The following is a 25,834-nucleotide window of genomic DNA, read 5'->3' as shown; positions in this document are numbered from 1 at the left end:
TTCCCAGCCAAGTCACCTATGGACTGAGGTACTGCCGCCCCCAAAATTCAAAAACAATGTAATTCACAAACACATAAAACATTAAAAGCATTAGGAGAAACAAACGCATACAACATATTAAACATCTTAAAAGCATAAAAGCTCATTTAAAACACATATAAGACGGTTACAGTTACTGCAGTGACAGTGCAGTTTACTGAAGAGACCAGTTCTGTTGCTTTACCTCATGGTGTTTTATTTTTGAACGACCTTTAGTCCACTCAGCCTCTGGACCACATGTGGGCCGTATGTGGTATGCATGGGAACTAAAACTGGAGGCAAGACAACAGTACTTTTCACAGCTTCAAGGTCAGTTATTGTTTCTCACAATCAGCACGATGTTTGTTAGCATTCTTTCTCCGTCAACCTTCACATGAGGAAATTACGAGGGCGGTTTTGGTTAGACTGTGGTAGTGTCATGGAAATTCTGATTACTGGTATCCTGTTCTTATAAAGTAGCAATGTCACGATTCAAAGTTATTTATTATGTCTATATATCTCATCTCATCTCATCGTATAGCAATAGCAGCAGGAAGCGTCATGCAGGACCACGGCAGCAGGCACCAGCACGATCAGCAGAGACCTGTGAGACGACAAAGCACAAACAACTCAAACAAGAAGTTGAATTAGTAACATGCACCGATGAGACATGAATGATACAGACAGAGAGGAGAGAAGCTCAGAGGATCAGGACAAGTATAACCCCCCGGCAGACACGGCCTATAGCAGCAGAATTAAGCAGAACAAAATCAGCTTAAAGAATAACAACATAGCTGAGGGCTCGTAAGTCCTAGCTGTAAGCTTTATCAAAAAGCAAAGTTTTAAGTATACTCTTAATAGATATGTATATATAACTACTGTAAATTTGGTATTTTATATATATATATAGTTTAATACTGTATAAAGTGTATATTATATTTCAGTTTTTCCAAATATATGTTATCTGTTTAATATTGTTGCTGTTAAATATGCTGTTTGTAAAGCTGGAGTCATTTGAACTCATTCTCATCAGCACCAGATCAAGTTTGACTGCACGGTGCAGACGTCACTGAGCATTCTTTTTTTTAGACCAATCAGAGCGCAAGGGGCGGGGCTTGTCAACACGACGTTAGATTGACTCACTCAGGGTGAGAAGTTGCCAAAACGTGGATGCGGATTCGTTGCGTTTTTGACAAGAATGAGAAGTCACAGCAACTGGAGCGTTTCCCCCACACACTCGTCATGACTGAGGACGAAAAGTAAAACGTATGTACACTTTAATTATTTGTACTTTACTCGAGCTCGTGCCTGCGTGTGTAGTTTCGGGAAGCCCAATGAATGACGCTGTTTGCTCGCGCGTAGATCACTGAACACCAGACCCCGCTGGAAAAAGGGACATTTTAATATATCTGGGCATATTGACAGTCGTTAATACACTTTTAAACAAAATTACGACCATGTTACGTATTTTTAGGTAGAACATTTAAATTCGGCATACATTAAAACCGTAAATATTGCTCATAGTAGCTGAATATTCCCAAAACGTGCTGACTCCTCTTAAGTAAAGCGAGTATTTTGAAGTTGAGTTAATCTGAAAACAGACACAGTGCACATTAATAACATTACTGTAAATGCGCCAGAATTAGCCATTAGTTAGTCCCTAGACAGATGTTAAAATCTCCCTAAAAACACAACAGAATATAGAAAGTTAAATTAAAGTTAGATTAAAATTACGAAATAAGTAGTCAGAGCAATCTACAAAACATGCACAGCAGTTAACAAACATGACAACATAGCATCGATTTAGAAAACTTCATTCTGCAACACACATCACACCACAGCATGCAGAGCAGAGCACAAATACAGAATTTTGCAACACAATGACAACAAGAGCACAATAAGACAGCACGCAGGGTGTCTGTGTTTGTCTTTTTGTGGTTGTTTTGTGTCTTTTTGTGTCTTCGTGGTGGTTTTATGTATTTTTGTGTCTCTTTGTGGTGTTTTTGTGTCTTTTTGTGGTTTTGTGGTCTTTTTGTGGTGGTTTTATGTCTTTTTGTGGTTGTTTTGTGTCTTTATGTGTATTTTTGTGGTTGTTTTGTGTTCTTTTTGTGTCTTTTTGTGGTGTTTTTGTGTCTTTTTGTGGTCTTGTTGTGTCTTTTTGTGGTTTTGTGGTCTTTTTGTGGTGGTTTTATGTCTTTTTGTGGTTGTTTTGTGTCTTTTTGTGGTGGTTTTATGTCCTTATGTGTATTTTTGTGGTTGTTTTGTGTTCTTTTTGTGTCTTTTTGTGGTTGTTTTGTGTTCTTTTTGTGTCTTTTGTGGTGGTTTTTATGTCTTTTTGTGTCTTTTTGTGGTTGTTTTGTGGTCTCTTTGTGTCTTTTTGTGGTCGTTTTGTGTCTTTTTGTGGTCGTTTTGTGGTCGTTTTGTGTCTTTTTGTGGTTGTTTTGTGGTCGTTTGTGGTCTTTGTGTGTCTGTGTGTGTCACCACAGCATGCAAAGCAGAAGCACAAATACAGAATTCATGCAACACAATAAAACTAGAGCACAATGAGACAGCACACAGTAAAAACAGAAGAAGACGGCTCCAGGTTCAGAACAGACGGACCGAGGACAGGAAGGTGTCATCAAGTGTTAGTGCTGACAGAGCTGAGCACCAAGCAACCATCTCTTCAAATGAGCTCTGAATGAACTAGAGCTACTCAGGTCTCTTATAGTTGCTGGGATGGAAATCCACTCTAGTGCGGAGTGAGAGAAGGAGCATTTTAAGTTAGATAATGTTAAAGTACAGCGCTGTAGCATTTGCCGAATTAACCAGTGTAAAAACAAGAAAAAACAGGTTGTTTAAAGCGTTGTCCTGTTCATCCTAGACCCTGATTTTAGTCAGTGTGACATTATGCGCCTCGTCACATTCCTGTGCAGATTTGGTGCCGTGTTCTGCTTGAGTGGTCTGATTAAGACAGTGAGCCTTGCAGACATTAATTCTTTAAAATGTCCCTCCCTTTGCGGTTTTCATCTGACAGTTATTCCTTAATCCGTAGGTTTAGATGTCAGAAGACATGGAGGGACGTGCAGAGGAGAGGCTGTGTGGGAAATGGAGGGTCGCCTGCTGTTTGCACAGTTACAACCTGAGGGACGTCTTCACATGGTGAGTACTGACCCAGTCAAAGACATGTCAGTGAGCTGTAGTCGACAGTTTATGTGACAGTTTCTGAACTGAAAGTAATGTTTGTTAAGAAAGACATCTTGATCTGTCACAGTAGGAAAGAGCGCAGGTGTAAATAATATCATTTGTTGGAGCCGCTGCTCCTTTGTGTTGAAAGGAGCCAGTTGAGGTGGTTCAGGATCATCTGGTAAGGATGAACCCTGGGCGCCTCCCTAGGGAGGTGTTCCAGGCACGTCCAGCTGGGAGGAGGCCTCGGGGAAGACCCAGGACCAGGTGGAGAGATTAGATCTCCACACTGGCCTGGGAACGCCTCGGGATCCCCCAGTTAGAGCTTTTTGTAAGCTGCTGGAATCTTAATTTCCTTGCGGGAGTTCATCCCAAAGGATCAATAAAGAGAAGTCTAAGTCTAATATTTGGCCAATAATTATGCTATTTTACAATTCTCATGAACACATGCTCATTCACGCACTGGTGTCATTCATTACGTTTAGTTATGAGCGTTTCATATCGTACAATAGAAAGGGAAAGTTAAGATAAGAATCCAAAAATGTTCTTGCATAAGATAAGAAAAGATAATCCCGTATTTGTCCCACAGTGGGGACAAGTGTGCACATAAAAGCATCAGTAAGAGATGCAAAATGGGATAAATACCACATGTTAACAGTAAGAAAAGCTGCATGAAGCTCATGAATTTGCTGACCTCTAGTGGTTTAATCTGTCACCTTGCTGCAGTGATGTGAATGTGTACTCCAGGGTGAAACTTTCAGCCGGAGGCGCCAATGAAACGCTGCTTTACCTCACGTCCACAGCTCGTGTGCATGAATGCGTCCCTTGAGTCATTACAGCTCTTCATCGCAGGTGAACACTGGAATGTAGATCGACTTGTAAATCGAGATCTTTTCCTCTGGAGTCTGCTTCCTCTTCCTCTATGTCAAGTTCACACTGCGTGACTTTGGCTTTGATTTTTGACTTGTAAGCGGTTTTTGGAGGCACAGATCAGAGGCAAATTTGCGATGACTTGGCGCTCCAGCGCTATTAGGGAACTGTTCAAAGATTCAAGCTGAGAGACGCATTCTGGATATTCAGCAAGCTAAATTATGAATGCTTTATTTCAAACATGAGAAAAATAAATTACACTTGAAGCACGAGTCATTAAAACCCTTTGTATGTTTGAAAAGGAGCAGGAAGAAGCATCAGCTTATTAATTCCTACCCCTTCTCCACTTAGTACCTAGAACTATAGGTTTTCTTACTTCCTGTGTATCCTGTTTTTTTTTAATACGCTCAACAACACAAACAATAACCAACAAACACAAGAACCGCTTGTGTTATAATAAATAAATGACATGAATGGCAAAATGTGAGAACCCTGGTGTTTGAACACATGCTCAATATCTAGACCTACAGCCAATGAGAGCGCAAGAAATGGGAGACGGGTCGCCTGTGACAATAGGAACTTTACTGTATGTTGAAGTGTAATTTCAGCGTAAAACCATCCCAGGGTGTTTAGTTCATGTATAAACCAGGGAGAGTCTCTAACAGTGATTAGCTCGGGGCAGTACGCTGAAGGCATTCAAAGGTCTTTTTTAACCACTAATACTGCTGAAAATAACGGCAAACCTCTGAAGCAGCATGAGAAGAGTCCCTACACACAAAACAAAGCACCAATGGGCTCCTTCCTTTGGGATTGACTTTGCTAATCCACTGTAATGGACTTTACTATGAGAGGAGCTGGTACAGGGGCCAGTAGGTAAGTCTTTAAAACACTCTTTAATAAACTCTGGCTTCACTAACTACGCTGATGACGCTTTGTTGTGTGTATAGGGACTCTTCTCATGCTGCTGCAGAGGTTTGCTGTTATTTTCAGCAGCATTAGTCGTTAAAAAAGACCTTTGAATGCCTTCACCGTACCGCCCCGAGCTAATCACTGTTAGCCACGTCCGGCTGTTAGCGACTCTACAGGATTTCTCGGTTCATAGCTCAAAAATTTTTCCTGATAAGTTGTTTGGTCTAAAAAATATTGATTAATCTTTGCAGCTCTACTGTCTGTGTTTGCTGTTGCACGTAGAGGAAACACGCTGTTTTGTGACCACTCGTGCCAATGACAACACCCCCTAACCCTTCTTTTCTTTTTCTTTTTTGTTTTACCACGGTTTCATAACATCCCAGTTTGATAAGTTTAAGAACTGTAGAGGCTAAAACATCTAATGTGTCCTAATTCCTGCGTCTTTGCCCCATGAAAAGAAATCTCACGAGTCATGTAACACCGTGAGAAGAAGAGGCTGTAAAAATGTCGGAGCGAACTGACAATCCAGCCTTATATCCACTGAAAAAGCTCCTTAAATGTGCAGCGTGGAGCGTTTAGTATCTCCAAAATGAATAGGGGGTGGTGTAGGAGATGGATATCCAGTTTGCAAAGCATCTAAAAGTGAGAGCAAAGGGTCCAACACTGTGAATATGTTCCAACACGTTGGAGATAATCATCCAGCCCTTTATACTGAAGTTACTAGTGACTATAATGTGACTAATCTGGACCCAACCAGTTTAAACTGGGCAACGTCTTCCTGTTTACTTGTCTACATCTGGTGGGGACGTGTAGTAGTTACCTGGATGTAACCCCAGTTCTATGGGGACGTGCTGAACCCTGACATGTTCTATGTGCAGGACCAGAAGAATGCTTGTGTGTCTTTTTCCTTATATAGTGTCCAAAAATAAAATCACTCATCAGTAATGGTGAAAACGAAATAATGTCACGTCCCTTCTACTGATTACAACACAGCAAGTTGTGTAGTGTGACGAGTATCTGAATGCTTTGAAAGTCTTGCAGCTTAGCTTTACAGGAGGACCTCATAAGTTGTATTGCATGATAATGTAGGTGTTGCTTTTCCTATGTAGTTGACACTCAAGTCTCTCCCTGAACCCCCCAGGCGTCTGCTGAAGACCATCGCCATGGGGCAGATCTTGTCCCTGCTGATCTGCGGGACAGCTGTGAGCTGTGAGTACCTGGCCAACGCCGGCGTGCAGACGCCCATGCTGCAGAGCTTCCTCAACTACGCCCTGCTGCTGCTCGTCTACACCACCATCCTCTGCACCCGCAAAGGTTATTCGCGTTATCCGCATTTCTAATTCTTCTCAGAGCTGGTGATGAATAAGTGTCCTGACAGGGGCAACACATCTTACTCCACTCAGTCGCCCCCTTTGCACTTCCTGCATCTTTTGGCATTAATGTATCGTCGTTGTTTGGGACTGTCTGTTTTGTACGTATTTATTTATTCTGTGTAAACTGAACCTGCCCCGTCAAAGATGATTTTCTGTCACTTGTGACAGACAATAAAGTTTTTCTTATCTTATCTTAACAGTTGATTATTCCCAATATCCTGCTATTGTTGCACAAAGTAGTCCTTGTTTTTAGTGTTTCACAGATGACGTGCATGTGTGAAAAACTGTGTGAAAAAGTAGCTTTTGAAAAAATCCTTATCCCTCCGTGTTTCTGCAGGCGACAGGAACCTCTTCCAGATTCTAAAAACCAAGTGGTGGAAGTATTTGGTGATGGGTGTGGCCGACGTGCAGGCGAACTACGCGGTCGTGAAGGCGTACCAGTTCACCACCCTGACCAGTATTCAGGTGAGAAGCCGTCGAGCTGTGACCTGCTGCTTCGACATGAAACCCGACGGGGAGTTAAGTCACTGTGTCGTTTACCGTGCGTGCGTTTTAGCTGCTGGACTGCTTCGTGATCCCGGTGCTGATGGCGCTCTCCTGGTTCTTCCTGAAGACTCGCTACAGGCTGATCCACTTTGTAGCCGTGATGGTGTGTCTGTTGGGGGTAGGGGCCATGGTGGGAGCCGACATCCTGGCAGGAAGAAACCAGGGATCCAGTAAGGACTTCTATTTTTTCTAATGACATACATCTCTGACATGGTCTGGTGAAAGTTTAAACCACAAAAGGACCATAATATCTGTGGAGGTTGATGGGAATTTTAATGTTCATTACCCTTTATTTAACCCGGAGTATGAACATGATTAATCAACAAATAGAACAGCATTAAATGCTATATAAATAAGATCAAGTACCGCGGGATCATGTTCACGAGTGAGGGGACGATGGATCGTGAGTTTGGCCGGAGAATCAGAGCAGCGGGGGCGGAGCTGCAGTCGCTCTACCGCACCGTTGTGACCAAAAGAGAGCTGAGGAAGGCAAAGCTCTGGATCTACCGCTCAGTCCTGGTTCCTACCCTCACCTGTGGTCATGAAAGCCGGGTCAGGACCCACAGAACCAGGTCGTGGGTACAAGCGGCCGAAATGGGTTTTCTCAGGAGGGGGGCTGGAGTCTCCCTTAGAGAGAGGGGGAGAAGTTCGCCTGCTCATGCTCGAATAAGACTGTTTAAGATGCAATTATCCAGTTTTGATGGTACAAAACAAAGTGCTTAGTTTTGTTATCACTCAAGTTTAAATGTCTTCTGTGTTCTATGATTTATTTTAAGGATTATTGCAGTTTATTACAACTTGGTGTGTGTGTCTTTTGCTTATAAGTCTCTTTATAAATGATATATCATAACTCATAAACGATCTTTAACCGCCTCTGTGTCTGTGTGCAGCCAGTGACGTGGTGCTGGGAGACGGTCTGGTCCTGCTCAGCGCTGCCCTCTACGCCGTGTCCAACGTGTGCCAAGAGTACACCGTGAAGAACTTGAGCCGCGTTGAGTTTTTGGGCATGATGGGCCTCTTCGGGACCCTCATCAGTGGCATACAGCTGTGAGTTATCATTTAAACGCCTCAGGATCCCCCAGTTAGAGCTGGTTAATGTGGCCCGGGAAAGGGAAGTTTGGGGTCCCCTGCTCGAGCTGCTGCGCCCGCGACCCGACCCCGGATAAGAGCCTGAAGATGAGATGAGATGAGACAACAAACCAATTAAGTTCATCTTATGACAAGCGTCGTTTTCTGCGTTATACTGCGTTATACTGTCTATAAACACAAACACTGATGCTGGTATCTCACAGGACTTAAAGCTACAATGCGTTAGATTGCGCGTAACTGTTGTTCTTCACCATGCTTTGCGTTGTTTGTCTTCGCAGAGCTGCACTGGAAACTCGAGCAGTCGCTGCAATCAAATGGGACTTTAAGATCTGTAAGTTAACCTCGTCCCTTGTTCAGTGAGAGTGTTTGAGTTCACGTTGTCCGTCTCTTACTGAAGTCCGCTCGTCGTGTCCTGCAGCCATGCTGTTTGCGGTCTACGCCCTGTGTATGTACGCTCTGTACAGCTTCATGCCCGTGGTGGTGAAGATGACCAGCGCCACCGCGGTCAACCTCTCTCTGCTCACCGCCGACCTCTTCAGCCTCTTCTGCGGCATCTTCCTCTTCAACTACACAGTGAGTGGACTTATGAAGCAGCCGGTGCTGTCGGGATACTTTTTCACATTAAACCTGTCTAAAAAAGTCATTCTTAACAGTGGGTTGTTGAACAAAGAGCAGCAAGTAGAAGTGTCGGTACAATCACTATTCCACTGAAGGCAACAGCGCTAGCACGCAAACTAGAGGCGGTCGTTAACGTAACCCCAGCCTCGACTGTAGCGCCTATTCTATGCGCCTTATAATGTGTTGCGCCTTATATATGAATAAGCCATTCATTGAAGGTGCGCCTTATACTGTGGTGCGCCTTATAGTGCGGAAAATACGGTACTCTATATGTAAAGTGTCTTGAGATGACTTTGGTTACGATCTGGCACTCTAAATGAAATAGAACTGCATTAAAACATGATAAAAACACGTCATTGACGTCTCTGTGTCGCGTCTCATCCTCAGTTCTCGACCCTCTACATCATCTCGTTTGTCGTCATCACCGTGGGTTTCGTCATGTTCAACGCCCTCCCCACGTACTCCGCCTTACCGGAGTCAGGCGAGGACGAGCCCGCCGAGGCGTCCGCCGAGCGCACGGCCGAGAGCTCTTCAGACCGGTTACTTCCCGCGGGCAGAGACGCTCGGAGCAGCGACGCCGACGGCTGCAGCTGCACTGTGACCGAAGACAGAAGCGAGAGCTAAACGCTGACGGACTGCAACGCTCCGAGGTGTGTCTCCCCTGAAAACTTTGTTACGGAGAGTCACTTTTTCTAGCGCTCAGCCAGAAACCTTGCTTGTTTTTTTGGTGTTTTAAATTTTTAATACCAAGGAAAAAGCCGTTTTACCGTATGAGATCTCGTTGCTTGTGATGCTCAAGCGTTTGCATCCACACGTTTTCTTATTCCTGTTTGTGTGTCATCATTTTTTAAAGGATAATCAAACACCATCCATACATGCACTGATGTCAACACTATTTATTGTGCCAAAACTCATTTGTTACTACTTTCTAAATTAATATATTTAATATTTTACCAGATGCTTCAGCCGCCACTGTATGATGTCGTTGTTTGACACAATCACAAAGTTGTATTTTTTACATTTTTATTCTGCTGTTACTGTTTCCTTTTTACAAAATCCACTGTCAATCACAAGGCTTTACTCGCCTCGTGAAAAGCATGTTGTACTTTTTTTAAACCAATAAACTCATTTTTATATTCTCTTGGATCTACCACATTGTTCAATTACTTTACATTTTGAACGTGACTGTTTTCTACGCAAGTAAGTGACGACTACGAGTACTGTGTGTTCTATTTGACCAGGGTGTACGTTATTTTGGGTGACACGGTGGTGTGGTGGTTAGCAAGAGGGTTCCTGGTTCTAATCCCGGCTGGGGCCCTTCTGTGTGGAGTTTGCATGTTGTCCCCGTGTCTGCGTGGGTTTTCTCCGGGGTCTCCGGTTTCCTCCCACAGTCCAAAGACGTGCAGGTGTTCGGTTCATTGATGACTCTAAATCACCCGTAGGTGTGAATGGTTGTCTGTCTCTGTTCGTCTCTATGTGCCCTGTGATAGACTGGCGTCCTGTCCAGGGTGGACCCCGCCTCAGGCCCGATGTCAGCTGGGATCGGCTCCAGCCCCCCGCGACCCCGAAAAGGACAAGCAGTTGAAGATGAATGAATGAATGAATGAATGAATGAATGAATGAACGTTATTCCTGGGCTTGAGAAATGAAATCTGCAAAGAAAGTTCCCTTCCTTAAGCACAACTCATTTTTCACAGTCCTCTAACCAAATCAAAATCACTTTTATTTGCCAAATGCATCAATGGAGACGCAGGAATTTGACTCGCTCTCGGAGCCAGCCTCAAGTGGCCACTCGATGAACTGTGGTTTCTGGGACTTCCGTGTGTGCGTCATTTTCTGGAGGTTGGGTAGATGCTAGTTAAAACCTGCCAGACGCATTAACGCGGGCGCACTGCACAGGTGTCAACGCTTAGGCTTCAAGTATCGCAACACTTTTTTTCTTTTTTACAGCATTTTTTTCACCGATAAAAGCTTCTAATCCAAAAACAACACAACATTTTCCAGCAGGAAGAAGATCTGAAGTTGTGGAGAAATGAACATTGACTGAGATTCTCTGACATTAGCTACATGTAGCTTAGTTACCAGTGGAATGACTGTTTAACTGTTTTACTTTATAACATTCATTCATTCATCTTCAACCGCTTGTCCCTGTCGGGGTCGCGGGGGAGCTGGAGCCAATCCCAGCTGACATCGGGCGTGAGGCGGGGTCCACGAACAGAGACAGACAACCATTCACACCTACGGGTGATTTAGAGTCATCACTGTCAAAAATCCCCAATAAAGGTTCTTAACCCAAAACGTGTAGCAGTATGTCAAATGTGACCACTTCAGTGATGCCTGTTGTTGTAATTTCAGATCAAACTGCTGCCAGAACATGTTGGATTGTGTTGTTTTTGGTTCGTATTATGTATATTGATATTCTCTCACAGTCAAAAGTGCTTGGACGTTGTCGCTTGATCCCCCCCCCCCAAATCATCTAGCCCTACCCTAAGTCCCCAAAAACAAGGGTCTGTGCGCGTTCAAAAGTCCCTGATGGTGGAGGGATGCAGAAACATTTTGTCCCAGGAAGTCCTGGTGCCGCCCCTGCACGCTGCACACGCAGGTCCCATTCACAGCAAGTGTGTGTTGAGTAAGACACTTTCGTTTGCTTTGTCAGTGCATGCATAATTTAATCTATAAACTATATTATTTACAGCCATTTAAGGGCAAATCTAAGCTTATACAAGCACCTGAACCCAGTGAGAAGGGACTGGTGCCTTTGCCTCTCTGCACTGTGCACACTGCATTGCTGTGCTGTCGCTTTTAGACCGAGTCCTCCTCCAGTCGGTGGCTGTCATCATGGAGGAAACGCAGACGACCGGAGCCGAGTGAAGAGGACACAACGCCGCATCTCTGCCTCGCCTCTCAGCACCAGCATTATTAGAAATCGGTAAGAGGGGCACGTCGCGTGTTATTGCATGGGTTTCATTGGTTGTGTTGTTTGCACAGCCGACGTTGCAGGCACGTCCGCGGATTATGCACCGCGTTTGCGCTCCGGGTCGCTAATCAGTCCGGAGACCATCGAGCATTTAAAAGAGTGTTATTTTATGTTTGTTTTTACTGCGTTATGATTCCGTCTGAGAGGTGAAATACACCACCCGGGCTCGCGGTGTTTGTCTCCGGTTGTATCGGGACAGACAGGCTGCAGAGCACCGAGGTAAGAGCCGCAGATTACAGGCGCGTTAACGCTTCAGCACCGCGGACAGCTCCCGAGCCGCGGCCTCAGCTCCCGTCGGCCTCCTCCCCCCCTCTCCCCCCCCCCCCCCCCCCTCTCCTCCTCCTCCTCCTCCTCCCCCTCCTCCCCTCTCCTCCTCCTCCTCCTCCTCCTCTTCCTCCTCCTCAGACACTAAAACAAACTACCTTTGCTTTCTGTTCCCAGCTCATCCGTCAACACCAACACCAGTGCAGACAGCTGAGACACCGCAGCGGCCGAGATGAAGCACTTCCTGAGGTAAGGGCTCCATTTTCTTCAGACTAATTTACATTTTTTATTCGTGAGAGCGTGAAGGAATTCATCCTGGCTCCCCCTCTACTGCACCTGTCCCCCGGTGTTTATCCCGGAGCCACTCTAATGGCTCGTTTACACCAAACACCGCAGACTGCGTGTTCCCAGTTCTCCCATTTAAAGCCCAATCGATGATGACACAGTGCTGTAAGTGGCTGCTGCTGCTGCTGCTGCTGCTGCTGCCGCTGCTGTGGTGGGAACTGGTTTATTATAGAGGAGGCCTCTTTATTATAGAGCACGTGTTAAAGCAAGTGGAGTCTCTATTAATAGCTCTTTTGCTTTCAGTGTATTTATTTATATATTTAATGATAAAGTATTTATATTGATTTAAGACGCACCATCATTTCTGGAGTCCTGATTAAAACACTGCAGTACACAGTTAACATGTAGGCAATGTCTTTTTCTTTATTTATTGTATTTAATTCAGGTAAATAACACATAAAACACGCACACATGATGATGACATGTGTCAAAAACCTCACAAAAAACTAAAAAACAACAACTGGACAAAAAGAAGGAAATAAAGAATAATTCAAATAAATTAAAAGGAAAAATAGAAGAAGAAGAATTCCTTTATTTGTCCCGCAAAGGGGAAATTCAATTTTCACTCTACTATTGTTATTATTCACGTTACACACACACAGGCCTGAAATACACACACATGCACAGACAGGACCTATATACATGCAATTAATGGAGAGATGTTAGAGCGAGGGGGCTGCCAGTGACCAGCGCCCAGAGCAGTTGGGGGTTCGATGCCTTGCTCAACAGCACCTCGACAGTGCCCAGGAGATGAACTGGCACCTCTCCAGCCAAGTCACCTATAGACTGAGCTACTGCCGCCCCTAATGAATAGGATCCCTTCAGTATAGGGCTGCAACCAGCGATTATTTTTAATGTTGATTATTTTCTTAATCAATCAATTTATTGTTTACAAAATGGCACGACATTAGGACCAGCGTCTCCCATGTTTGTTTGTTTTGTCCACAACTCAAAGATATTTAAGTTACTGTCACAGAGGAAATTTTTCATAAAAGATACCCAAAAAATTGGTTAGATAAGATAAGATGAGAAAAACTTTATTGTCTGTCACAAGTGACAGAAATTCATCTTTGACAGGGCGGAATAAATAAATACATACAAAACAGACAAACCCAAACAATGACGATGCATTGATGCCAAAAGATGCCAGCAATTGATTTTAAAAATAGTTTGCAACAACTAATTGTCGCAGCTCCACTTCAGTAATTCAAATAATTATGTCGACAGTACCGGCACATTTAGAATAAACATGACGTCGTCCCACTTTCCACTATAGTATCTTTCCCCCATTTTAATGTTGCATCGTTCAACTTTATTATTTTCCCAAAGAAATATATTTATCTTTATTAATCACACATGTTATTGGTTAAACACGATGCTAATGATATTGATCTTGGTGTATTTGTAGATACAGGTAGATTTGTATCTACAGTAATGCCAGTTTAGTAAATTAGACTTTTATTTGTATTTCACTTTTCCTCAATAAAGCAGTTTAAAGTTCTTTGTAACAGACATAAAAAGAATTTAAGCTAAATAGAAACAACATGAACACACATGTAGGATTTAAAAAGAGTAAAATAAAGTTGTTTCTATGTAAAAAAATGAGGTAAAATGGATCAAACGCATAAAATACAGATAATGTAAAAATAATAAATACATAATAATATAAGCTACAGGCTGATGCAGCTGAGGTTTAGGAGAAAACAAACAAGATGAAAGGGAAAAATAAGCTACTGAAGCTGCTATGATAATAATAATTTAGAAAAATACAAACCGGTGGGTTGTTACTCCAGGTAGGGAATGAGTCCTGACCCCAAGTGAGGGAGTTCAAGTACCTCGGGATCTTGTTCACGAGTGAGGGGACGATGGAGCGTGAGTTTGGCCGGAGAATCGGAGCAGCGGGGGCGGAGCTGCAGTCGCTCTACCGCACCGTTGTGATGAACAGAGAGCTGAGGAAGACAAAGCTCTGGATCTACCGCTCAGTCCTGGTTCCTACCCTCACCTGTGGTCATGAAAGCTGGGTCAGGACCCAAAGAACCAGGTCGTGGGTACAAGCGTCTGAAATGTGTTTCCTCAGGAGGGGGTCTGGAGTCTCCCTTAGAGAGAGGGGGAGAAGTTCAGCATCCGTGAGGAACTCGGAGTAGAGCCGCTGCTCCTTTGCTTTGAAAGGAGCCAGTTGAGGTGGTTCAGGATCATCTGGTAAGGATGAACCCTGGGCGCCTCCCTAGGGAGGTGTTCCAGGCACGTCCAGCTGGGAGGAGGCCTCGGGGAAGACCCAGGACCAGGTGGAGAGATTAGATCTCCACACTGGCCTGGGAACGCCTCAGGATCCCCCAGTTAGAGCTGGTTAATGTGGCCCGGGAAAGGGAAGTTTGGGGTCCCCTGCTAAAGCTGCTGCCCCCGCGACCCGACCCGGATAAGAGGATGAAGATGAGATGAGATATAAATAGATGAAATGACAACAAGAAGCACACAAACAGGAAAAGGATAATCAAATACAAACAAAAAGAAATACACGAAAAACAACACGGGGGGGAAGAAAGAAAGAAAAATGTTGACGTGTGTAATAACAAGCAATACACAAACGATCATCTGCTACTTTTATATTTATTTTCAGACGTCGACATATAGAAAAATAACCACTGACGAATGACTACGATAAAATCAAACAGATGTTTTCTCACACCGGTGCTTCTGTGCAGCGAGTGCTTCTCTCAGTTCAGGCCCCATTTCCCATAAATCCCGTGGTTTCCTGGCCCCCTGCGCTCAAGTAATAAAGCGTTTTACTCCTCACGCTTTGGTCTCACAGATATTTAGCTTCAATTTCCTTTAATGGACGCGGAGCCCGGTTGAGGCTGCCAAATGTGCTTTTACCGACGCCTCTCACAGTTTGTTTACAGTAATTATACGACTGTGGTCATAGTTTACTGAAGTTAGGATGATTCATGCTCCGGCTTTTATGAGTTCTGGCTGATCAGAATTCAAAGGAGCACTCTAGGGATTTAGGGCGCACTCACCCACTGTGCCTCCGTCCCGTGCCCCGTGCTTTAGGGTCCTTGTCCCCCCCTCCAGGCCCGTTTGTACTCACACTACCTGGGCCTCGGCGAATGCTTCTTGCTGCCTATACATCATCACGCCGTAACACGTCACACGCATTGATGACGTCATGGCGATGCGTCGCTATGTAAAGCTTCGTGGTTACGATCACAAGAGTGAGTGTTGGGTGTAGATTGATCAGGTGGCCAGAAAGACGTCTCAAGATGAATCTTACGTTGCTCTGCACCTGCTGGAAGTCCACAATATCACCTTTTATAAGGCAATAACACAGATGCGTGTCCACCTTGTTACGCTGCCCCCTGTGGCCATAAACACGTGAATGCACCTTTAAAGATCCTTCTACCGTGAAACATGGTGTGTCCCTTCAACTGCAACTGCGCTCAGTCATCCATAACTCTGCATTTACCACTTTCTGCCTGATTATATTCATTCCTACAGCTTGACGTCATTCACTGCGTCTTCTTTTACCAACTAATAGACGATAGAAGGTTTTACGTTGAAACAACAGACATGAGTCGTTTCCTCCCAGAGAACAGGTGGAGGCTGGACACCATTTAGTCTCCACAGCTTCTTAATGCATTTCCCAAGACGCACGTCTCCATTTTCATTCTCAGTGTCACCGGTAAAAATAGCACACTTTGATCTGCTGCGTGTCCACAACACTATCACTGTTTGCTTCATATCTGCCTCCTCGCTCCTCTTGTTTCCTGTTAAGAATGAAGAAGAATAAGAATTATAACTTTATTCAATTTTTTCACTCTGTTATTATTCATTACACACACACACACACACACACACACACACACACACACACACACACACACACACACACACACACACACACACACACACACACACGCACACAGGCCCGAAATACACACACATGCACAGACAGGACCTGTATACATGCAATTAATGGAGAGATGTCAGAGCGAGGGAACTGGCACCTCTCCAGCCACCAGTCCACCGCCAATCATGGTCCACACAGGGACACGAACCAGCGACCCTCCAGGTTCGGTGCCTTGCTCAACAGCCCCCCGCAGTTTCCTCAGGAGGGGGGCTGGAGAGAGGGAGAGAAGTTCAGCATCCGTGAGGAACTCGGAGTAGAGCCGCTGCTCCTTTGTGTTGAAAGGAGCCAGTTGAGGTGGTTCAGGATCATCTGGTAAGGATGAACCCTGGGCGCCTCCCTAGGGAGGTGTTCCAGGCACGTCCAGCTGGGAGGAGGCCTCGGGGAAGACCCAGGACCAGGTGGAGAGATTAGATCTCCACACTGGCCTGGGAACGCCTCAGGATCCCCCAGTTAGAGCTGGTTAATGTGGCCCGGGAAAGGGAAGTTTGGGGTCCCCTGCTGGAGCTGCTGCCCCCGCGACCCGACCCCGGATAAGAGGCTGAAGATGAGATGAGATGATAGACTCTGGATCCTACATTTCCCATAATGCAGCTCAATAGCATAGAAGCCCCCTGCTTGTTATGATTATACTTGTGCTACTGTTTTCACTTCCTTATGACGAGTGAACTGAACTCATAAAGGTTCACAAACTAAACCAAACTAAACTAAAGGACGTGTCCCTCCCGTCTCCTCCTCTCCAGAGTGGTGACCCAGTTCTTCGTGTTCCTCTACTGTAAGTGTCTGTGGCGGGGCCTGAAGTTCCTCGCCAGAAAGTTTACGGGGCGCTGCGAGCTGCAGAGAATCTGCTACAACAACAAGCACGGAGCACGCAGGACCCTCAAGATAGGTAGAGCTCACACTGCCTGATGTTTGTCTATAAGTCATTCATGTTCATTCAGATCATTTATGTATTAAACCAACGATGGTTTAAAACACCAGTGTGTTAATGTCCTGTCTAAAAGCATAGCTGAAGGGTTTGTTCAAAAACAGATGAAAGTATGTCTTTAAATGAATAAATCAACACCAGTTTGATTGGATTAAACACAAAAAACAACATGTTTTTGAGGAACAAATTAAAAAAAGACACATCTGTTTTTGCAAAGTAGCCCTTCATTTTGTTTGGACGCTTTAGACAAATAGCAGTTTTCATGGCTTTCAGGCTTTTACATTAAATTACTTTCTATATATATTATATTTTATATTTTATATGTTATTTATAAAATTGCACAGCGTTCATTATTGTAAAGTTAGATTTACAAATTGTACATAAAGTGGATAAAAGATACAGATTGGATTAAATGAAGGCAGAGTTAATTGTATACATGATGTTACATGTGTTTTTTTGTGCACTAATTTAATTTTGTATAGTTTTGTAGTCTTTTTTTTGACATGTTTTGTCATTTTGACTGAAATAAATTCATAAATTTAATTAAATTCCAGTGCCAGTTGGGAATCAACCCTTCATTTGTATTTAATTATATATTTTGTTTGGACAAAAAGCATTTTTTTACACTTTAAACTCAATATACAAATGTGCATATCTGCCTTAAACTAACAAAACCAAAACAATTCTTCAAGCTTCTACTACAAATAGTATTTTAATATGCAATTGTCTCACGTTTTGCAACCGTTTCCTTGCAGAATCATCTCTGAGGTACTCCAAAAATGAGGTATGGGTCTCTAACTCTGTGAATACGCACAATAAAGATGTCGCGATGCTCTTTTTTGCAGCTTTAATACGTTTTTATATTTCTCCTCCTCTGCTCTCGTCTTCTCCAGCTGCTGCAGTCGGCCCTCAGCGTCCACCCGGACAAAGTGGAGAAAACCATTGAGGACATCATGGCGCTGAAGAAGATCAACCCTGACACCAACCCACAGTGAGACGGCGCATTACATTATCACATTTCAGCGACTTCATCACTTACTGTGTGTCAGGGAGCTGCGGTGAATTAGCATCAACACGTCGAATCCTCAGCTGTGGCTATGTAACACATTCTTACTCCGACTGAGCTGATAAATGGACAAAACACTGTGCTCGTACATTAATAAATCTGAATTCCTTCGTACAAAACGCCCCCTCTCTCCCCCGTGTGTGTCCCCCAGGTTGGGCATCTCTCTTCAGGCCAGCCTGCTGCAGATTGTGGGCTACAGGAGCCTGGTGGCCGAGGTGGAGAAGCTGCGCAGGGAGCCTTACGACTGTGAGAACCCCGAGCACGAGGACATGCTGATGAAGGTAGATAAAAGATCATAACACGTTAACAAGATCGAGTAACTCTGAATAGTCTTGGATCATAAACTTTAGCGGTCAGAACATATTGATCACATTATGAGGAAAATGGGTAAAAGTGTTGCTGTGTATGTCGAATTGGATGCTCCCATGGTCTTTTTCGGCGCTCGCATTCATCAAATTACACTTTAAGTTCCTACGTTTTCCCAAACATACCACTACAGGTGCATACGCTCCCAATAACCATCATAATCACATAATACAGCACAGAAAAAATGGGTAAATAATGAAAATTAACATCAGGGCTTTTACATAAAGCAGATTTGAACATTACATTAAAACATTGATGATTATCCGTCTGAATTCAACTTTAAGTCTTTAGTGTTGTCCCATCTGGATTAATACCCATTAATCTGCCCTATAGCCTTAAATACCTGCACTAAACTGTGGTGTGTGTGTGTGTGTGTGTGTGTGTGTGTGTGTGTGTGTGTGTGTGTGTGTGTGTGTGTGTGTGTGTGTGTGTGTGTGTGTGTGTGTGTGTGTGTGTGTGTGTGTGTGTGTGTGTGTGTGTGTGTGTGTGTGTGTGTGTGTGTGTGTGTGTGTGTGTGTGTGTGTGTGTGTGTGTGTGTGTGTGTGTGTGTCTATTGCAGCTGTGGAAGGAGCTGCGTCCTGACACACCTCTCACCGGACGCATCTCTAAACAGTGGTGTGAGATCGGTTTCCAAGGCAGCGACCCCAAGACTGATTTCAGGGGCATGGGCCTGCTGGGCCTGCACAACCTGCTGTGAGTCCCTTTCTGTAACACACGGCTCATAACCCAAAGACAACATTACACTTTAATATGAGACACTTTAACATGAGACCTTTAGGAGAGCTGCAGATCTAGAGCCACGCATCTTCTCTCGTCTCTCTGCAGGTATTTTGCGGAACACGACAAGGCCACCGCTCTGCAGATGCTCCACGACTCCCTGCAACCAAAGCACAAGTATGCCACCTCTCCTTCTGCTCAACTTTGACCCAAAGCACGATAAAATGAAAGGAAGAGACCAAGAGTTTAGTAGAAAGTTTCTCTGGTTGACTCCAGAGCTGAGGAGATGTGAGTTTTGAGGAGATGTAAAGCTTTGTGGTAAGATCACAAGTGAATGTTGGACGTAGATTGATCAGGTGGCCAGAAAGACGCCTCAAGATGAATCTTACGTTGCTGTGCGCCTGCTGGAAAGTCCACAATATCACCTTTTATAAGGCAATAACACAGATGCGTGTCCACCTTGTTACGCTGCCCCCTGTGGGCATAAACACGTGAATGCAACTTTAAAGATCCTTCTACCGTGAAACATGGTGTGTCCCTTCAACTGCAACTGCGCTCAGTCATCCATAACTCTGCATTTACCACTTTCTGCTCAATTATATTCATTCCTACAGCTTGACGTCATTCACTGCGTCTTCTTTTATCAACTGCTGCTGCTGCTGCTTGTGTTGTTTGTCATCTGGCATCTCAGGGTGCACTCACACTGTCCCTCCGTGCCGCGCCCCGTGCTTTAGGGTCCTTGTCCCCCCCTCCAGGCCCGTTTGTACTCACACTACCTGGGCCTCGGAGAATGCTGCCTATACGTCATCACGCATTAACACGTCACACGCATTGATGACGTCATGGCGATGCGTGGCTTTGTTTCCAAATCTTTCCATAGACCTCAGAGTTTTTGTGCGTCTTGTCGACTGTTTTTGAATCTTTTCATCGACCAAATCTGCAGTAAACACTCCACCTCCGCATCACACTAACGTGAACCTTTCACCGCCATTGTTTGAAAAATCCGCGCATGGTCCCTCCTTCTTTTTTCTACATCCCAACAGGCGCACAGGAAATGACCTCAGAGCCGCCGTAGGCCTCGTGCTCGTACACGTGCGCACGCTCGTGCTCGTACATGTGCAAACGTGCTTTACTAAAGCCCACCTCTATCAAGCGGGCCGCGGACGGCAAGCGTGCCGCGCCTAGAGGCGGTACGGTTGCACTCACACTGGTCAAACGAACTAGACTTTAGCTGTGAAATGCACTTGGGCACGGTACGGATGGACAGTGTGAGTGCGCCCTCAGTGAGCTGTCTCATTTCACAAATGAAGATTCTTTCTCTTTTTCTGCTCCACCTCCACCTCCACCTCCACCTCCACCACCCTTCTGCCCATGCCTCCCTCTCTGACTCTCACATGCACTGTTGTAGGAGCACGCACAGAAATCCAAGGTACTTTATTTCACTTTCATTCTTTTCACTGCATTCAAAGCTTTCTCTTTCGGTCGGATGTTTCATGCATTCAAAGCTGCACTAAACACAATTCACGTGTGTGTTATATGTACTCGATCGTCTCATCAACGAGTCACGCGGACAGATGTTATGAAAATGCAATTATGAAACACTTTTTTAAATTGGACCTGACCTCCTGATTTAAACCCCTGGGGCTCCACTTTGTCTCAATAGCTGAGGATTTGACTTTAACACCACTTAAGTGTAACTCATCATGTTGACCTTAATTTACGCACACAACAAAATCAAAGGACCCTCACAGAATTTTCTAAACACATGGTAAGAAACCAAGTGACGTGTTTGAGTTTGAGCTCTGGATATCGTTTCTACAGTAATAAATAAGTGGGGTGCACAGACGTTTTAAAGGGGAGGGGCGAAAAGAAAACAAGGGCACATATAGTGCGTCCTCGCCACTGAAGAGGACACTTAAGCACCTATTTTGGCTCCCAGGGGGCACTTTAGTACATGTACTTAACCCCCCCCCACACACACACACCTACCACGCCATAGTACAAATTGCAACATTACATACGAAACAGTTCTTGAGGAAGCGATTTAGTTTTAGAACGAAGGAAGGAAAATACCTGCGTATGTGTGGAATAAGATGCTCATGAAATGTTCATTTTGTGGTGCATTGGTGTTGTTTTGCATGCAGACAGTTACGTGACTCAAGTGTCGTGTCCTTCACAGTGAGATAAACAAGCCTGAGTGGGAACAGAAGAACCTCGACAAAGCTATTGGGTAAGTCTGCACACGTGAGGCAGAACTGGGCTCCGGCTGCTGGATGGAGCTGTGCGAGCATTGGCCTCAATACAGAGAGAGCAGTTTGAGCAGCGGAGGGGCTCTGTGATGTGGCCACGGAGTGTGTGTTTACGCGGGAAGTGTTTTACTGCTGCGCGCTGCCTCCAGCCTTCAGTCTGCATCAGCCCTGATAAGACACAGAGGACTGACTTTACAAATCCCACACAGTGTTGTGAGGACACTCCAGCGGAGCAGCACGCTGTAAACCGCAGCTCGTTTGACTGTGACAGGGAGAATTCATATCTGGCATACAGTCCATCACATCCCCCATGGAGTGACTGTTGAGGGAAAAGTTACATTTTTAGACGCTTGCTGTTCGCACGACTTTAAAAAGTCAGTGGGGAACGTTATGAGCACGGAGCTAAAGCAACGTCCAAACACGGTCCAGTTTAAGAAAAGCTACAGGGCGATGATTTTTTAACTTGAGACCAAATTGGCATCCGCTACTAGCTGCATTTTGTTTTACTCGCAGATCAGTCTGGTAACATGCAACGGAGCAAAGTTGAAGTTGAAGCGAACGTCCAATCAGCGTTGGTTTTGAGGCGGGATTAAGTGTGACGCAGCGCACACATACCCGTCCTGATCCAGACACACTTTCAGACAGCGGTACCCGTGCCCGTAATTCTGTTAGCCGCTCACTAACTCTTTCTTCTCTGGATCCTTCTGTTGAATATGGACCGGGCTCCTGAAATTGGGCCTTTGATCCGTAAATTCACGTTAAACACAAAGGGAAAATCTCCTTTACCCACATGTTGCTTCCTTTCTGAGCTTTGCCTCCTGGCTGTTAGCACGTCACACGCTTCAGTCATCTGATTGGTTGGTTTGGCCCGTGTGTTGGTGATAGACAGATGGTTTATCCAATCAGAAACCAGGATTTTCACCCCTTCCCAAAAGATCTCCAAACCAGAGTTCCCAGATGGAAATGCTGAGACAATGAAAATCATTTGCGGAGTCAGGTTAATTCACATTCATTCAACCGCTTGTCCCTGTCGGGGTTCCGGGGGGCTGGGGTCCACCCTGGACAGGACGCCAGACTATTACAGTGCACTAAGAGACAAACAGAGACAGACAACCATTCACACCTACGGGCGATTTAGAGTCATCAATGAACCGAACACCTGCAAGTCTTTGGACTGTGGGAGGAAACCGGAGAACCCGGAGAAAACCCACGCAGACACGGGGACAACATGCAAACTCCACACAGAAGGGCCCCAGCCGGGATTCAAACCGGGAACCCTCTCACTGTGAGGCGACAGTGCTAACCACCATGTTGCCCCGCTACAGGACTTGCTACTATTATTAGAGTAATATTAGAAGTTGCTGCTAGCAGTTTTGTTATTTTATTAAGTTTAAACTATTATTTCATCTACATACAAAAATAAATTGATGCTTTGGTTTTGTTTGTATCCGTAATGTCCCCCAACACTGTCGTATGTCCAATGTTTCGGCTGTAATCAGGGACTTATCTCGTTTGTCCCCGGGGCTTATGGGAAATGAAGTCCGTTAAAGTCTGTTAAACACGTCCCCAACCCAACTCAGGTAAAAACAAAGATCTCCCACTAACTAACGTCTATATTTGGATCCCCTCCCTGCAGATACTCGTTTGCCATCGTGGGCATCAACATCACAGACCTGGCCCACTCTCTGCTGGTCAGCGGCGCTCTGAAGACGCACCTGTACAACGTGGCCCCGGAGATGCCCAGCCTGCTTCAGTTCCAGCAGACCTTCTGTGAGTTACCCCCAGAAATGCACATCACACATACATAATTTTGATTATACGTCATTTCCACCTCTGAAAGTTTGAGGTTTCAGGTTCGTCTGTTTTTATTTCGAACATGAGAGAAAAAGAGTTTTGGTTGAATAAATAAACCAAACAAAGTAAATGAACCAACAACATATTTAACCAATTCAACATGTCCAACAAGGAGTAGTAAGAAGTAAATGAGGAGCTCTTTTCCAAAACACTATAAATCCATTTTAATAGTTTTCAGGAAAATTACAACATGCGCCGCCATGTTGGATCGCATAGAACGCTCACTGCATTCTGATTGGTCGAGAGGACGTATGGCATTTAGGCTAAAAATAGGTTTGGCGCTGGTCGCGGTTTGGAAAGGAACTGCATCTTGAGACCATTATAAACAGGGACTCTCTCAACTTTTAACTTTTTAACTTTTTGAGTCACTCTGTGTTTTCTTTGTGGTCGTTTTGAGTCATTTGCAGTCGCTATTTGTTTGGTTTTGGTCGTTTGTAATGACTTTGGGTCAATTTGTGGTCATTTTACAACTATCTACGGTCATTCTACATGTCTTTAAAGTCATTTTGCATACGTTTGTGAGAGTTTTGCATCCACTGTGAGTTATTTTGCACTTTTATCTGTGTTTTTACGTTGATTTTTAGTTGATTTGCATTTATTTGTGGTCGTTTTCAGTCATTTTGAGTCTGTATTTGTTTGGTTGTGGTTGTTTAGTGTCATTTTGGAAAGGAACTGCATCTTGAGGACAATTTTAAACAAGGAAATAAAGCGATTTGGCATGAAACACTGATGAAGCAGTGAAAAGGTTCTGTATACAGCAAAGTGGCGTGACACACTCATTTCTTTTAAATTTGGCTTTTATCTCGTTTTGGAAAAGAGCTCTTCACATACTTATTTATTACTACCCCTTCTCCACACTCTATTATTAACAATCATGTATTGACTGCAATACATGTAATGGATTAAATAATGTAATGTTCAGACCAGTGGTTCTCAAACTGTACATGCTGCACCACCTCAGACTCAAGTCCCACCACTAAGACCAGTGTTCAAATACCGCAGCATAGACCGACACTTTTCAGCTGCGCACAGGAGGGTTTAGTCCTCATCAGAAGGTTATTTATCGTCGATCGTCTTCAGCCACAGACACGCTGTAGAAAGGACATCAGAACGGACATGTCAGTGTTTCCAAACCAGTCATTTTACCTCTGCTCACTCAAGAGTTTAGTTTGTAATTCGGCTCTAATTACACAACTGATGTATTTGATCAAATTCTCGTTGGAATATTTGCTACTACCACCAAGATCTGCACCCGCGGCGGCTCCACCCGGGCCCACGCCCTAGGCTTCCGTGCTCACCGCGGCGGCCCTATTCATTTAAGAGGTGTCAATGATTTCCTACCTTTAAGTTCCCTCGCATTCTTAAAATGTGGTTGAGACACTGTGGGTAACGTTTCACAGCGAGGGTTTCAAACGGGCGCTACGTTTTTGGTGAATTGCTGAAAACTTTCGGGAAACAAAAATATGACAGGAAGTGCTAAACTCATTTTAAATTACATTTCAAGGATCCCAAAAGTTAAAGCATGTTCTTATTATTATATTCATTTATTAATTAATGTTTGGAGATTCCTTCAAGTACCACCAGTGGCACAAGTACCACAGTTTGAGAACCAGTGTTTTAGACCAGGCATCTGCGATCCTGCTGCTGGAGTACCGCTGCCCTGCGTGTTTGAGGCTTCTCCCTGCTGAAAGGCACCTGAGTCTAATGATCATCAAACCTGTGACGAGCTTCAGCTGCTTCATAACGAGCAGAGCATTCGACTCCTGTGTGCTGGTCCAGGGAGGAACCGAGATCATGCAGGGCAGCGGTACTCCAGCAGCAGGACTGGAGATGCCTGGTTTAGACCAATGTCCATTTGATGCATATTCATGAATATATTAATACCTGCATTTCCCCAAACACACTACAACATCCCAGTTTTTACACCCCCTTTGACCATCATAATCACATTACACAGGGCTTTTACATAAAGCAGATTTGAACATGAATACTTGCTGACTGTTACGTCCCCGTATGAGCCCAGGGGATCAGGGAGTAACAATAAAATTCAATCCAGGTTTAGTTTACATCACAGACTGTTTATGAAGACAAAGAGGCCAAAACAGAAGTAAAGCTAACCCCCCCTCCCCCCTCCTCTCTGCGTCAGGCTACCTGATGCAGGAGTTTCACCGTTTCTGGATCGACGAGGACCCCAGCGACATCATGGAGTTCAACCGGGTCCGCTCCAAGTTCCACCGGAGGATCCTGTGCCAGCTGAAGAACCCGGACATGGCTCTGTGCCCCCACTTCGCCGCCTCCGACCTCCACCTGGTCAACCTCTAAACACACACCCTCTGACCCCCCCCCCCCAATCCCCCCTCCACACACACACACACACACAAACACACGCACACACGCACAGGTCTCCCCCGGGTGTCCTCTATAGGCCAATTTATAATCTGAACACCCTCTACCCTTCACATATGTGGTCCCTCAAACAGCTGGACACACGTGGGGAGACCTTCTCTGCTCAGCCCCACCTCGCCCCAGCTAATGTCATGTCGCGTCACTGCCAGAAGCTCACACTACCACTACGC

The 25,834-nt window shown here is 44.8% G+C and overlaps 2 protein-coding genes across 3 annotated transcripts; both read left to right on the top strand.

Annotated features, from left to right (window-relative positions):
• The first annotated feature begins 1,171 nt into the window (after nucleotides 1-1,171).
• On the top strand, nucleotides 1,172-9,539 carry slc35f2 (solute carrier family 35 member F2). 2 transcript variants are annotated; one of them, XM_083927379.1, is made up of 9 exons: nucleotides 1,172-1,284; nucleotides 3,053-3,159; nucleotides 6,104-6,276; nucleotides 6,673-6,800; nucleotides 6,949-7,051; nucleotides 7,772-7,928; nucleotides 8,249-8,301; nucleotides 8,389-8,543; nucleotides 8,976-9,539. In XM_083927379.1, the coding sequence occupies exons 2-9, from the start codon at nucleotides 3,059-3,061 to the stop codon at nucleotides 9,210-9,212; spliced, it is 1,107 nt and encodes a 368-aa protein (XP_083783505.1). In that variant the 5' UTR covers nucleotides 1,172-1,284; nucleotides 3,053-3,058; the 3' UTR covers nucleotides 9,213-9,539. The 2 variants fall into 2 exon arrangements, with proteins under 2 accessions (XP_083783505.1, XP_083783504.1); XM_083927378.1 differs by having other exon boundaries at nucleotides 6,892-7,051.
• Nucleotides 9,540-11,391: 1,852 nt separating this feature from the next.
• On the top strand, nucleotides 11,392-25,580 carry elmod1 (ELMO/CED-12 domain containing 1; the record flags this gene model as incomplete). Its single annotated transcript, XM_083927444.1, has 11 exons — nucleotides 11,392-11,517; nucleotides 12,007-12,078; nucleotides 16,822-16,967; nucleotides 17,762-17,790; nucleotides 17,900-17,997; nucleotides 18,224-18,353; nucleotides 18,998-19,131; nucleotides 19,264-19,332; nucleotides 21,335-21,385; nucleotides 23,041-23,174; nucleotides 25,405-25,580. The coding sequence occupies exons 2-11, from the start codon at nucleotides 12,062-12,064 to the stop codon at nucleotides 25,578-25,580; spliced, it is 984 nt and encodes a 327-aa protein (XP_083783570.1). The 5' UTR covers nucleotides 11,392-11,517; nucleotides 12,007-12,061.
• Between the last annotated feature and the right edge of the window lie 254 nt (nucleotides 25,581-25,834).

Source organism: Echiichthys vipera (assembly GCF_963691815.1).
Source record: "Echiichthys vipera genome assembly, chromosome: 14".
In the NCBI taxonomy this organism is placed as follows: Eukaryota; Metazoa; Chordata; class Actinopteri; order Perciformes; family Trachinidae; genus Echiichthys; species Echiichthys vipera.
This window is presented reverse-complemented; position numbering and strand designations above follow the sequence as displayed.

Excerpts from the sequence above, each read along its gene's own strand:
- slc35f2 (XM_083927378.1), top strand. The coding sequence starts at position 3,059 with ATGTCAGAAGACATGGAGGGACGTGCAGAGGAGAGGCTGTGTGGGAAA. Across the intron at positions 8,302-8,388 it reads CAAATGGGACTTTAAGATCT|CCATGCTGTTTGCGGTCTAC; the intron begins GTAAGTTAACCT and ends CGTGTCCTGCAG. Across the intron at positions 8,544-8,975 it reads TCTTCCTCTTCAACTACACA|TTCTCGACCCTCTACATCAT; the intron begins GTGAGTGGACTT and ends TCTCATCCTCAG.